The following is a 15,410-nucleotide window of genomic DNA, read 5'->3' on the forward strand; positions in this document are numbered from 1 at the left end:
TGAATAGAACGCAGCACTACTTTTCAAAACTTGATCCGACACTGAATGCTCAAGCAGCCTAATTTACACTTAGAAAACTCCTGATGTTGCTATAACAGTGCAAAAAGCACTTACCAAATTACTTGAAGTGAAAATCAGTCCTCCTTTCCTGTTTAATAAATTAAGCAATCACACGGTCATGCAGAACATCTCCTGTTTTTAAATCCATAAGGATCTCTTTCTCAATGATGATGTGGCTGTGACAGCTGACTCGTCAGCAAGATCTCGTGCTTATTGCTTTCAAATTATGTACATCACTTAAAGCGTGATTTAGTCACTCAAGGCCAGCTAGGCCTCGACTGGGATATATCCTAAAGATCACACCCACCAAGAACAAATAAATCAATCTGATTGGCTGATGAATCTGACAGTCTGACTTCAGTCGCTCATTCATTTGCACTGCTGAGGGATTTTGTAGAAATTCTGAAGGCCTGAGGGGGTGGAGCTCAGACTTACGTGCTGCTTCGTGCATGCAATTTGTGAAACAGTTGTCACACTTTGCTTGTAAGCATCAAGGAACAAATTCTGACTGGATAAACTTTTTGTTTTTCTCTGTTTGTTTGTAGATTAATTAAGAGTGGAAAGCGGTTAAAAATACATAGGCAAAAAGGTGACTGAGAATGAAAGAATGAAAAATATTTATTTATTTGGCATGTTAGGCCAGCAGAGAAGGCTTTGCTGGCCCTGAGAATTTGCCACTGCGACCACGGAGGTCGTTCCCCCTTCACTGCCATTGCCCATGACCACGGAGGTCATTCCCACGTCACTGCTAGTGCCCATGACCACGGAGGTCGTTCCCCTGTCACTGCCAGTGCCCATGACCACGGAGGCCGTTTTCCAGGCACTGCCAGCACTCCCAGCCACGGAAGCTATTTTCCAGTCGCTGCCAGCATCCCTGACCACAGCGGCTCCGCCCTCAGAGTCTTCTGACAGCAGCTCTGCACTCAGAGTCTTCCGCCAGCGGCCTCAGAGTCTTCCGCCAGCGGCTCTGCCCGAGACTCTTCCAGGGACTCCTCCCACTCTATTTGGGATTCAAATCCCTGCTTTCCTTGCGGCTGCACCCACTCCACCTCCGGATCCTCCTCCTGGAACTCAATTTCCTGCTCATCCTGCGGCTCCGCCTCTGGATCCTGTTCCTGGAACTCAATTCCCTGTTTCTCCTGACCCATTCCCTGCCCTGTGGCCGCCTCCCAGGCCTCCTGACCCTGTCCCGGCCCTGTGGTCACCTCCCAGGCCTCCTTATCGTCCACAGGCTACTCCCTGGCCTCCTGATCATCCACCAACTCTTCCTTGGCCTCAGAATCATCCTCCGGAACCTTCCTGGTCTGCTTGGCCCTGCCTCCCTTCCCATCCATCTTTGGGCGTCAGGAGCTGCAAATTAAAAGCGGTACTGTCACGAACTCCATTGTGTTTGTCCCATCTCCTTCCCATTATATCTTGTCTATTAGACTACACTTCCCATGATGCACCTGTTGATCACATTCATCTATTCCCCATCTTTGTTCCCTGGTGTTCTGTGTTTTGTCATTACCATTGTGTGTGTGTATAGCCCTCATGTTTCCCTTAGTCTTGGTCGGTTCATGTTAGTTTGCTTGTTTGTTAGCCTGTTAGTGTATTTGTTATTTTAGCCAGCAATCTTCTGTTATGTTTGTTTTCCCTTTTGCTCCAGTGTTTCAGTCCCTCTTCTTTGTCCTTTGAGTTCCTTAATAAATGTTCTGCAATTGGATCCACACTCTCTCATCTCATCCTTCCCAGTCCTGTAACAATTACTGTGCATTTTATTGTCATTTGTTTCATTTAAAAAAAATTCCTTTCATATGGAAAACATTTATACATATAAATGATGTGATCCAAAGTGCATTTGAACAGCGGTGAAACACTTTCTTATGATGTGTTACATTCATACGAGCAGACAGAGAAGTAAGTTTGAAGTAAGTTTGGAGCAGAAAAAATGGATATAAACCTTGTGTAAATTGTCACTTTACGCTAAGCTAAAACAACTTTACCCCTCGCTCAACTTTTGGGCCTTCTCTTCCCAGTCCGCCCCTGTGTATGTATATGTTGTACAATGTATAAAGACGCTGGCTACCACCCCTGAAGTTTGTTAGTTCTAATCCCAGGGCGTACTGAGTGACTCCAGCCAGGTCTCCTAAGCAACCATATTGGCCCGGTTGCTATGGAGGATAGAGTCACATGGGGTAACCACCTCATGATTGCTATAATGTGGTTCGCTCTCAGTGGGGCGCGTGGTGAGTTTAGCATGGATGCCGCGGTGGATGGCGTGAAGCCTCCACACGTGCTATGTCTCCGTGGCAATGCGCTCAACAAGCCATGTGATAAGATGCGTGGATTGACGGTCTCAGATGTGGAGGCTGGGATTCATCCTCCACCACCCGGATTGAGGCGAGTCACTACGCCACCACGAGGACTTAAAGCACATTGGGAATTGGGCATTCCAAATTGAGTGAGAAACCCCCCCCCCCCAAAAAACAATGCTTTGACATGTGAAGGGAATTTAAATACTTTTCCAAAATAAATAAATATATATAGTATATATAAATATATATATATATATATATATATATATATATATATATATATATATATATATATATATATATATATATAGATACACACACACACACACACACACAGTAAATCGAATATTGAGAGCTATAGGGAGCTTTACCAGCGACGATATGGTGTTTTATCTCAAGGCTCAAGAAGGCTGGAAAAGATGGATGTACACAACTGGCCATGATTTAACTAAAATGATGGAACGAATTAATAAAATTTACTCACGTATTAATAAGTTGTGGGAACGATTTCATAATTCGTGGTCGCGGTATAAAAAAAATTCCACGCATGTCAGGTGCCGGGCTCCATATCTCTTATTAGAAAATGCTGTTGCTAATATTAAGCACAATTCTCCATTATTGAGCACATGTGTGCCTCTCCCTTGTGATTGGTGCATTGCACATTTGTAACGTATGCTGGAACTGCTGACAAGGATGGCAATGACGAAGACGTGAACGATGATGAAGATGAGAACCCAAGTGCAGTTTATTTATAAACGTGAACCAAAAAACCCTAACTAGAAACGTGAAACATAAATCATAAACATGGACTTGACTATGGCTTGACTGTGGCTTGACTGTGGCTTGACTGTGGCTTGACTGTGGCTTGACTGTGGCTTGACAAACACATACAATCACATTCACATTCAATACTAGACCCCTACACAATGGAAAACATGAGGCTTAAATACAAGACATGGGAGAACATAAACCAATGAACAAACAGAACTCATAACAAGCTAATTAAACAATAAACCAATGAAAACATGACACACGAACATGGAGGGAAAACAGAAATCACATGACAAGGGAAACAGGAACTAAACATTTCAAAATAAAAGATATGAATCAACAGAATACACATGACAGCATTAAGAATTTGATTGATAAATGGTGTTCATAAAGAGGACGTTGTGTTTGCTGTCTTCCCTGTAAACTATTTAGTGCTTCTCTTGCATTTCGTTTGCAAGAGAAGCAGCAGGATCAACCCTGCATCTTTGTTCTCTCTCTCCCGGTTAGTTGCATGTTTGCTATTTATTCTTGCACCTGTACCAACAGTACAAATATAAATCTGTTTATATTGTTAGGTTGAAGTGCGTTGATGTGGTGAGCTTAGTGAAGATCTAACCGAAGGTAAGTTATTTATTTAGTGGGGGTGTTTATAAAGGGTTCCAAATGTTTTAAGTATATTCATAATACATTTGCCATTGCAGGTGTGGTGTGGCTCTGTATAATGCTAGCTGCATGTTTCTTCATACCTCTTAATATCTGTTCCAGTGTACTGTTTCATCATATTTGTTTGTTTTGCCAGACTTGTTGCACTACATTTGTCTTGTTTCTGCATTGTACAGTGCAAAACATTAAATTAAAGTTAGTGAAAAAAATACTTTATTATAAATAACATAAGTGTGTACTGTCATGTTCAAGAAATGAAAACCTGACAGATGTATACATACAAAAAATATTTTATAATGAATGCTTGCCAAATAAGAGTGATCTCTAACGAGTTGTGCTCAGGTGCATTCAGTAAGGCAGAAAATCAGATCCAGATCAGGTTTCGTGATAATAATGTGGGAAATTGCGCTATAAAAGTAATTGAACTTACACTTACATTTACATCAGCACGTATAATCCACATTAAGTAGAACTGAAACTGGAGCTGGCAGGTCAAAAGATGTGAAACTAATGCTGACTTCTACCTTATCTCCAGAAGTTATGGTTATTCGTTTGACATTTAGTTTCTCCTACCCGCTCTCTGGAGCCGACAATTTTACACGATATCATTAAAACAATTAGGTTAAAGAATATATGACTTTACAGGCATAAAACATTAAACTCATATGGTCAGCGCTTGTTGTAGCTAGAGAATTATGCCTAAAAATGCATATGGGTTTTCATGGACTAGTGCTTGTAAGGGAAACTCTGAAAATTCCACCCACAGTACTACAATACAGTGTCCAAGTATTCATTTATTAATTTGTTCAGTTAAAGTGTAAGTTATCCATACAATTAAGAATGTGTTTTTTTTTTTTTTGTTGTTGTTTTTTTTTAATAAAAGTGTTTAAGACAGAACATGAAAGGCAGTTGCACTGAACACTTTAATTCCAGTGATGTTTTAGCACAGTGTGTGTACTTTTCAGACGATCTCTTTTGCACTATAAGCGAATAATAAATATTGAACTTAAATTCAACTTTACCCTGCTAAATATTATGTAGTCATAATGCATTGATGTTTTGTTTAAATATAATTTGTTAGGTCTAGTTATTATGATGTGGGGTCACTAAACTCAGTGGGAGGGAAAATGAGAATACTCTTACCATTCTACCAGTCCAATTTAGGGGGGCCACTGGGGGGCCAGAGCCCAGTTGCATAAAGCACCTTAAGTTTTCCCCTTAAATATGACACTTAAAGTGTGATTTCCCCTTTACCTAAGGGAATGACTTGAAGGCGTTTCATATAATCCCTTAAACACTTCTCTTAGGTAAGGGAAACCGTTAAGTGATTTACTACCACCATAAACATGGATTTACCGTTAAAAAATTCTACTGTTACCATGGACGCGCTATATGTTAACCCAGTAAGCGGTTAGTTTTGACAGAAACCAATGTAAAAATGGATAATGAAAATAAAAAAAGAAAACCAAATTGGACAGAGGAGAAATGTATTCTTTTAGATGAGTAAGGGAAAATAAATTTTAAAAAGCAAATTCAATCCAGTTGTAACTGCTGCCAAAAAACAGACACTGTGGGAGGAATCAACAGTAGAAAATTACGCAAGGAATCTCTGCGTGAAGAGGACTGTACAGGAGGTCATAAAAAAATATGAAAATGCGTCTGCGGTCGCGAAAAAGAACCGAGCTTTTATAGGAGGTAGTCCAGCAAAACTGGTAAGATAAAACTATACTATACTTTAAGTTTGTATTATCGTCACTGCACCGTAGTGGTGAGTGCGTTTACTTGCTGCCATACCAAAGAGAGCTAACATCAACAAAATTAATAAACAGGTGGAGGGCCACCCCATCTGAGTTGACAGACTCTACCAAGATGGTGCAAGACATCCTTGGGGTGGACTCACCTGTCCTGGCTTGTATACCTGGCGGTTTAGAGAGTAAAGCTGAGCCAGTAGATCAGTGTAACACAGAGTGAGACAACATTATTGTCTCGTATCAGCATTGCATAAAATTAAACTTATAACTAGTGGCTCGGGTTCGGTACCACGGTGCTCTCCCCAGTCTGCATGACAGCTTTCACATTACCAATTTTTCATGCAAACCGTGCTGTGTTTCGAACTAAACTGCCAGTGTGAAAGCACCCTAGAAAGAGTGTGTTCCAAAAAATCGCACACACCCTCTTCAGCCTCTATGTGAGAAGAGGTGGTGGAACTAAAGAGAGAGGTCCGGCTGCTACACAAGGAAAAGCTGCAATTAGAGCTGGAAAATCAGGAGCTGTACAACATCATTCTGAGCAACAAACTTTTGCAGCTACAATGTGAAGGGAAAATAACAATTACACCAATTGAGGAATAAATAAATTTAATGACAGATCTGAAAAGCCTTGTGTTTATGTTAATTATAATAATAAATATAATATACTAACAATATATCAATAATAATAACAACAATAACAATAAAACTATTAATAACAACAATATATAATAAATAAATCAATTAATAACACTAATATTTCTACTACTATTACTATCACAATGAGGCTGCGTTCATTGTGACCGGGGACTTTAACAAAGCCAACTTCAAGTCAATAGCACTGAAATACCACCAACACATCAGTTTCAACACACGAGGGGACAGGGTTTTGGACCATTGCTACTCTCCCTTCCAGGATGGCTACAAATCCCTCCCCCGCCCACCATTTGGCAAATCGGACCACTCTTCCATTCTGCTTCTGCCCGCTTACAGGCAGAAACTGAAACAGGAAGCACCCACCCTCAGAATGATCCAGTGCTGGTCAGACCAATCAGACTCTATGCTACAAGACTGTTTTGATCACGTGGACTGGGAGATGTTCCGGTCCGCCTCTGATGACGACATCGAGCTTTACGCTGATAGCGTAACGTGTTTCATCAGAAAGTGCGTAGAGGATGTTGTTCTGACCAAAACAATACGAATCCACCCCAACCAGAAACCTTGGATTAATAGCGATGTTCGCACGGCACTTGATGCGCAGAGCTCCGCTTTTAATTCTGGGAACTTGGAAGAGCATAAACAAGCCATTTATGCCCTCCGCAAAACTATCAGAGCAGCAAAACGCCAGTACAGGAACAAGATTGAAGGACAGTTTAACACCACCAACTCTAGAAGCATGTGGCAGGGAATTAATATCATCACAGACTTTAAAGGGAATAAAAACTCTGCCGTGAACACCGCTGCCTCTCTCCTGGATGAGCTAAATACTTTTTATGCTCGTTTCGAGGGAAATAACACCGCCCTTGCAGAGAGAGAGCTCTCGCGGCTGAAACTACAGAGGTTAGTTCACTCTCCGTCTCTGTAGCAGATGTAACCCGATCCTTCCGACAGGTGAATATCCGTAAAGCCGTGGGTCCAGACGGCATTCCGGACTGCGTCATCAGATCGTGCACAAAGCAACTGGCTGGTGTTTTTACGGACATTTTCAACCTTTCCTCTCCTTGTCTGTGGTCCCCACATGCTTCAAAACGTCCACCATTGTGCCTGTACCAAAGCAATCCAAAATCACTTGCTTAAATGACTGGCGTCCTGTTGCTCTGACACCCATCATCAGCAAATGCTTTGAGAGACTAATTAGAGATTACATCTGCTCTGTGCTGCCTCCCTCACTGGACACATTGCAGTTTGCTTACCGCAAACAACCGCTCCACTGATGATGCCATTGCATCTACACTACACACTGCTCTCTCCCACCTGGAAAAAAGGAACACTTATGTGAGAATGTTGTTTGTAGACTACAGCTCAGCATTCAACACCATAGTGCCCTCCAAGCTTGATGTGAAACTCCGGGCTCTGGGCTTAAACAGCTCGCTGTGCAGCTGGATCCTGGACTTCCTGTCAAGCAGATGCCAGGTGGTTAGAATGGGCAGTAACATCTCCTCATCACTGACCCTCAACACTGGAGCCCCACAGGGCTGTGTTCTCAGCCCACTCCTTTATTCACTGTACACACACGTCTGTATGGCAACACACAGCTCCAATGCCATCATTAAGTTTGCTGATGATACGACGGTGGTAGGTCTGATTACTGACAGTGATGAAACAGCCTACAGAGAGGAGGTGCACACTCTGACACGCTGGTGTCAGGAGCACAACCTCTCCCTCAACGTCAGTAAGATCAAGCAGCTTGTGGTGGACTTCAGGAGAAGAGAAAGAGAACACAGCCCATCACCATCAATGCAGCACCGGTGGAGAGAGTCAGCAGCTTCAAGTTCCTCTGTGTCCACATCACTGAGGAACTCATATGGTCCGTCCACGCTGAGGCCGTTGCGAAGAAGGCTCATCAGCGCCTCTTCTTCCTGAGACAGCTGAGGAAGTTTGGAATGAACTGCCACATCCTCACACGGTTCTACACCTGCACTGTAGAGAGCATCCTGACTGGCTGCATCTCCGCCTGGTACGGCAATAGCACCGCCCACAACCGCAAAGCCCTGCAAAGGAGGATCATCAGAGACTCCAGCCACCCGAGCCATGGGCTGCTCTCACTGCTACCATCAGGCAGGCGGTATCGCAGCATCAGGACCTGCACCAGCTGACTTCATGACAGCTTCTTCCCCCAAGCAATCAGACTTTTGAACTTTTGATCTCTCACAATCAAAATACATCAGCACTGCACTTTATTAATCTTATTATCTCACACCAGACTGTCATAAATTATATTCTCTCTTAACAACACACTGGCAACTGACTATCAACCGACAGCCTGAATGTCAGTACATTACAATACAACCTACTGTATATTTTATATATACTATATATACTATTTTTTTTTATTGTATAATGTGTATCTATATTGTGTGTATTGTATACTGTACATTGTATGTTATTATTTGTATATTGCATTGTAATTATGTGTATATTATACACTGTATATTAGACTTTAAATTGTGCTGTGTTAATTTGATGTTATTGTAATTGGTATATGTCTCATCACTGTCACGACTGCTATGTTGCTCAGAACTGCACCCAAGAATTTCACACACTATTGCACTTGTGTATATGGCTGTGTGACAATAAAAGTGATTTAATTTGTTTGACTTAAAACAATAATAATAATTAATTTTATTATTATTACTACTAGTACTACTTCTACTACTACTTAGTAGCATCACTGACAGTATATCTAGCCTTTTGTAAATCTGCCTGTTGGTGAGGAATCGGATGCTCTTCTTCTGCTTCATGGCCCTCTTCTTCATCATACTTTTCTAAATGTCTTTTGAATAAATGGTTACTTTAGATAGATAGATAGACAGACAGACAGAGAGATAGATAGATAGATAGATAGATAGATAGATAGATAGACAGACAGACAGACAGACAGAGAGATAGATAGATAGATAGACAGACAGAGAGAGAGAGAGAGATAGATAGATAGATAGATAGATAGATAGATAGATAGATAGATAGATAGATAGATAGATAGATAGAAACCTTGATGTGACGTTTCGTTCTCTTCTAAAATGTTAGATTTTTGTATCTTTATTATGATGCTTTTTCTTTATTAAATTAAAAATGGATGGAGAGACATGTCTTATTGGCGAAATTAAATAACAGGTACACTGGGTGTCTTTTTTAATCATATTTTCATTTTAAAGCAACAGAATTTATATTATATCCACTTTATCAGCAACAGCGCATGAACGTGAATCCCGCGATATCTGCCTTTGATCTCGAAGGTGTCTGAACCAGTACGAGAAGTGAGAATTGTCCGATTTGACAGCACGCATTTTATTCCTCACCTGACTGCAGCCGTCTATTCTCGTCTACTTTCAAAGCGAAGCGTTTGGCATCCCAAACGAGTCTATTAATACTCTGAGGCGAGTGGAAAAAGCGTCAGAGCATCATAATAGAATGCGCATGCGCGAGAACTTGAGAGGGATCCCTTCTGAACACGACACAGTAGAAACTGAGTTATTTTCCCAACCAATAAAATACGAGATTAAACAAGAGCTGCTGACGGTTTGAGCGCTTAGGTACGTTTTTAATGTGTTTTATATAATTTATGTATTTATGTATTTATGTTGCATGTAAATGAAGATCTATGTTGATATATTTTTCTTTGCATGTTGTTTTTCTCTCTTTGGCGTTTTAATGACCATAAACAAAGATTATTATCTCCACATGAAGCATTATTTTGTGACGGACGCTTTAAATATTCAGTTCCAGTAAAAACAAGCAGCAATCTGAGAATATCACGTTTAATTTCTGATATGAGCTCTTTAAATACAGCGGCTGATTGTGAATTAGTTCACAGTATGTGATAATATATTGTATTGAATATAAGCCTGTTATGATAGCTGATAATATTCCTGCAGTCAGGAAAACGAAACCAAACACACATTTATTTTTATACCATCTCTATACCATCAGAATTTTCTTGTTTGTAATCATATAATAATATTTTTGAGTTTGATGAATGTCAGTCCATTATAATGATGATGTTTTTGTGTTCAGATGTTCATCATGAGAGAGCAGGTGGATGTGATCTGCTGTAAATCAGTAGGAACTGATCTGTCCATGCTGGATATTGATGATTTCATCACAGAAATCTCTCAGCTGAAGAAAGAGGTGACGTCACTGAAGACAAAACTGATGGAGAGAGATCTCGTTTCATGCTGTACCTGTTTAGAGCGAGTTAAAGTTGAGATTGTAAGTAAACTTTCAAATGATGTGATATGACTGTGACTCTGTGATGATGAACAGTACAGATGTGATTGTGTTGTGTTTGTCAGGAGCTGGAAAAGGTTTCCTGTCAATCTTCAGTGTGTGTGACTGATGGGACCTCCACAGAATGTCAGGATTCAGTGTGGAGCGGCAGAGATCAGTCCACACCACAGCGGCTGCTGGACAAACTCTCTGAACAGAGATCCAGAGACACACAGGACTCACAGCTCACTTTACTCTGTTCTACTGATGCTCAGAAGTGTGTGTGTGACAATAATCAGGGTGATCAAACCTCCACAGTGTCTCTGACTTCTGTCTGTAACACTGGAGAACAGCAGATGCTGCAGACACCAATGAAGATTGAAGTGAAGCAGGAGGAGATAAAAGAAGAAAACACAACAGAGGAACAACAGAGTGATGAAGATGATGATGAACAGCAGATACTGCAGACACCAGTGAAGATTGAAGTAAAGCAGGAGCAGATAGAAGAAAACACAGCAGAGGAAGAACGGAGTGATGAAGATGACAATGAACAGCTGATGCTGCAGACACCAGTGAAGATGTGTTCAGTGAAGTTGCTGGACTGCAGGAACCTGATGAAGATGAGAGTGAAGACTGAAGTGAAGCAGGAGAAGATAAAAGAAGAAAACACAGCAGAGGAACAAAAGAACGAAGATGATGATTTTATTCCTTCAGGTATGTTTCTTTTTTCATTTTGATGACAATTAACTGTCATATCAGAATCTATTACCAAATGATTTCATTACTCAAAAGTTGCACTTGGGGGCCTGGGTAGCTTAGCAAGATGTTGACTACCACCCCTGGAGTCACAAGGGTCTGGGCTCACCTGCTGAGCATTGGAACAATAAGCAGTCTAGACAGAGAGGACTTCGGAAGAGATGGAGGCCATGTAGTGTTTGTGACGTCCTGCAAAGACACACCATTTGTCCATGCCCATGAAGAGGCAATGACTCTAGTTGAATGCTCTTTCACACTAATAGGGCATCACATGCCTTGTGATTCATAAGCGAGGGTGATCACATCAACGATCCAGTGAGAGAACCTTTGCTTGGAGATGGATTTGCCTTTTGTGCATCCTCCATAACAAACAAAGAACTGATCCGACAACCTAAACTGGCGGGTGCGCTCCACATACACATATAATGTCTGCACAGGGCATAACAAACAAATGCATCAACTGCTTCTCATACAAATTAAATGGTTGGGCAAAGAAGGCTTGTAGGTGGACCACCTGAGCCCCGGAGGGCGTGGATAGAATCTTAGGCACATAGTATTCTGAAAGACTCAGCCCGAATACCAGGCATGAGCTCTCAACCGACAGCACCTGCATATCACCCACCTGTTTAACTGAGGCCAGAGCCAAAAGGAGTGCGGTCTTAGACAAAGCATACGCAACTCAACAAATTCCAATGGTTCGAACAGGATGCCTTCAGCACCAGGTTTAAATCCCAAACTGGGACTGTAACTTTGCTCTCTTGAGGAACTGAAAAATAGAACATCTCTGCCCATGGAGGAACCAGCCTCTGGGGCATTGTATGCAGACATAGTTGCTACATAAGTGTCGATGGGGTGAGAGCCACGTCCAGCCGCCACTTAGCGCATCGAGGCATCTCGCGGACAGCGCTGTAGCTTTCAGAATGGCATTCACCCCAGCAGGGCATGCTATTTATGTAAGCTACTACTGTCATGTTGTCCAGTCGAATCAGAACGTGGTGATTCACTACTTTGGAATGCAAAGTCTTCAAGGCTGAGAGACAGCTAGTATTTCCAGACGACTGAAGTGCTAGGTGCCAAAGGCTAGGTACCCGCCGCACAGTGCGCCTCAGCCTGCACTGAACGCATCCGTGATTACCACCTTTTGCCAGAAGACCTGCCCCAGCATGATGCTGTTAAAAGTCTGTAGCTGTCCAAGGTGCTAGAGCAGCTAGATAGCGGTGAGTTATGCCAATGCGCATGCGCCCCTGGCACCAGGCATGCTGCCAGCGTTGGAGAGATCTCATGTAAAAGACCTAACAGTGTAATGGCAGAAGCTTTTTTTGTTTGGCATTTCCATTTGCATTGCCTGATCTGTTGTCTACATGTCTACATTTAGATCTATTTACGCAAATCAGCCCAAGGGCAGATGCACGATAAGATTTGTTCTAAGATACAGTTTTGAATGGGCGCTTTGCGAGCGTGTGATTAAAGCATATCGGATCTAAAATGGGTCGAAGCCCGCCATCTCGCTCGCTAAAGGAGATAAATCACTGCTCGCCACTGGGAAGCGGTTGTGCAGAGAGTGTGTGGGTAAAAGAAGCAAAGAGGGCTTCTTCGAGAGTTTGTGCACCTCGTGTAGTGCAACGAGCGCTTTTCTCTTTATGAGAACACCTTTTATTTAAACACAACATGCAGAAGCAACATTCTGTGTAATATCCCAGGCCCAACAAACACCAGCGGGGTGGGGGAGAGAAATGAGGATGTTTGTGAGTCTCGTGAAGGCTCTTTTTTGTTTTTGTAAAAATCATTCATTTAGCACCACACATTGAATCGCCCAGTCAGGTGTGACTTAATTGCATAAATCCTGCCATACTACATTTTCAGAAATCCATGATTAGAATGTTGCATAAATAATCAAAGATATGTAGAAAAATAATATTTGTTTCTTAGGCATGCTAACTGCATAGAAATAGTCCCAGACACCACCCAAGTTTGGAACGGGCCATCTGACCGACGTGAAAAGCAACCAACCACGGCTTGCTTTTTTTTTTTTTTCGTGATGTTTATGGGCATAAATATAAAAAAAGTCTGCACCTTCATGTTGTTGCTGATTGACGATGTGGACAAACAGCTCTCTAAAATGTGAGTAAATCACTTGTAAATGTGACCAGATTTAATGCTAGGGTACAAAAAATAGACATCGCCTAGTAAATGTGAAGTGGCGAAGAAGTTTAGCATCGAGATCCAACTGTGTTGTCACACTGAATGCGAGTTCCTTGAAATGTATGTCCATCAAAGATAAGATCCACGCAGTCCATTTTCATTGAATAATATCTCTTAATTGTATTTCTGTTCTTTACAGACAGTTGTTGGTCAGAAAGTAAAAAGAAACATTAGTTTAAATCACACATAGCACGGATGCTGTGAAGAAACTGTGCAACTCTTCTCTCAAAAGACATCAGAAGCTCGCTGCTGGTTTTCTTAAAGAGACAGTACCATTTTAGCTTTTGTTATACCAATGAATGTTGACTCAATATAAATACTGTTAAATTGTATAAATGATTTCAAACAGTGACAGCTCATATTATTAATTCATATTCAATCTTCAGTGTGTGTGACTGATGGGACCTCCACAGAATGTCAGGATTCAGTGTGGAGCAGCAGAGATCAGTCCACACCACAGCAGCTGGTGGACAAACTCTCTGAACAGAGATCCAGAGACACACAGGACTCACAGCTCACTTTACTCTGTTCTACTGATGCTCAGGAGAGTGTATGTGGCAGTAATTGGGGTGATCAAACCTCCACAGAGTCTCTGACTTCTGTCTGTAACGCTGGAGAACAGCAGATGCTGCAGACACCAGTGAAGATTGAAGTGAAGCAGGAGGAGATAAAAGAAGAAAGCACAGCAGAGCAACAACTGAGAGATGATGATGATGATGATTATATTCCTTCAGGTATGTTGCTTTAAAGTTTCATATTTTGATGCAAAGTGACTGTCATGTTAAAATCTGTTTTAAGATAGAGGTTTTATCTTTCAAAAGTCCCTCATTGATGTTATTGTTGTTTTAGAAGTTCTCCATTGTCTTTTAAAAAGGTATATCTTTTTATTTAAATTTTTCCAAGGTCATAATTCTAGATTAAGGATTTCTGCTTCTTAATTTTTAAGTCTTAATTTGGTCTTTTTACAATTTTGGCATTAAAGGAATAGTTCTGCCAATAATGAAAATTACTCACCCTCATGTTTTTGCAAATATGTATGAATTTATTTTTGTGACTGTGGCTCAGATTCAATCTAAATGACTTTAATCATGAAATGCATTTATCAGCATGGGCTGCGTTTCCCAAAAGCATTGTAAGCTTATGTTGATTGTAGAGACCATTGGCGCCAATGGTTTCTATGATCAACTTAGCTAACGATGCTTTTGGGAATTGCAGCCTTGGACTTTTGGTTTGTTCTGTCATCACATTAGGGTTCTTTTTTCACATTTGTCCCTCTTGAATTAATTTATGTCAGTTTACTGTGTTCATTGTAGAGCTGATGGAAGTGCAAGAGGAAAGTCAAGAACTGAATGAAGTGGAAGATAAACTTCAGGATCAGAAACATCATGATTTCACAACTGGAGAAAAATCTCTGAGTGGCTCAAAGACTGAGAAGAATTTCTCACCACGTAAATGCCAGCCTAATATACACATGAGAATTCATACAGGAGAGAAACCTTACACGTGCCATCAGTGTGAAAAAAGTTTTGCCTATGCAGGCCACCTCAAAGATCATCTCCTCTTGCACTCTGGAGAAAGACCATTCGAATGTGATAAGTGTGGTAAAACATTTGTTTTAAATTCAGTCCTAAAACAACATCTGAAACTGCACACAAATGAGAAGCCTTACAAATGTTCTTTTTGTGGAAAGAGTTTTACACTCTTGTCTTATTTGAAAGAGCACCAGAAAATACATACCGGTATGAGAGCTCATATGTGCTTTGAATGTGGGAAGACATTTATTAAATCCAGCGACTTGAAACAACACCACAGAATGCATACTGGAGAAAAACCCTACAAGTGCTCACACTGTGAAAAGAGTTTCACCCGGACAGAAAACTTGAAAGCACACAAGAGAATCCATACTGGAGAGAAACCTTACAAGTGCTCACACTGTGAAAAGAGTTTCAATCAGTCAAAAAACTTAAAAACACACAAGAGAATCCAT

The 15,410-nt window shown here is 41.2% G+C and overlaps 1 protein-coding gene across 7 annotated transcripts in view; it reads left to right on the forward strand.

Annotated features, from left to right (window-relative positions):
- Positions 1–15,410, forward strand: part of LOC127418735 (zinc finger protein 260-like) — a 340,334-nt gene that overhangs the window by 69,356 nt on the left and 255,568 nt on the right. For 4 of the 7 annotated variants that reach the window (XR_007893541.1, XM_051659498.1, XM_051659484.1 and 1 more), the window contains exon 7: positions 10,552–11,179. The exons of 1 other annotated variant lie outside the window; for it this stretch is intronic. Coding sequence is in view for 5 of the 6 variants with exons in the window: in XM_051659498.1 (XP_051515458.1) it covers positions 10,552–11,179 (628 nt within the window). In the remaining variant the exon portion in view is untranslated. Of the gene's footprint in view, positions 1–10,551; positions 11,180–13,809; positions 14,158–15,410 lie in introns of all 7 variants that reach the window. 2 more of the 7 variants (XM_051659486.1, XM_051659488.1) reach the window with 1 other exon arrangement.

Source organism: Myxocyprinus asiaticus, chromosome 28 (genome assembly GCF_019703515.2).
Source record: "Myxocyprinus asiaticus isolate MX2 ecotype Aquarium Trade chromosome 28, UBuf_Myxa_2, whole genome shotgun sequence".
NCBI classification, from domain to species: domain Eukaryota; kingdom Metazoa; phylum Chordata; class Actinopteri; order Cypriniformes; family Catostomidae; genus Myxocyprinus; species Myxocyprinus asiaticus.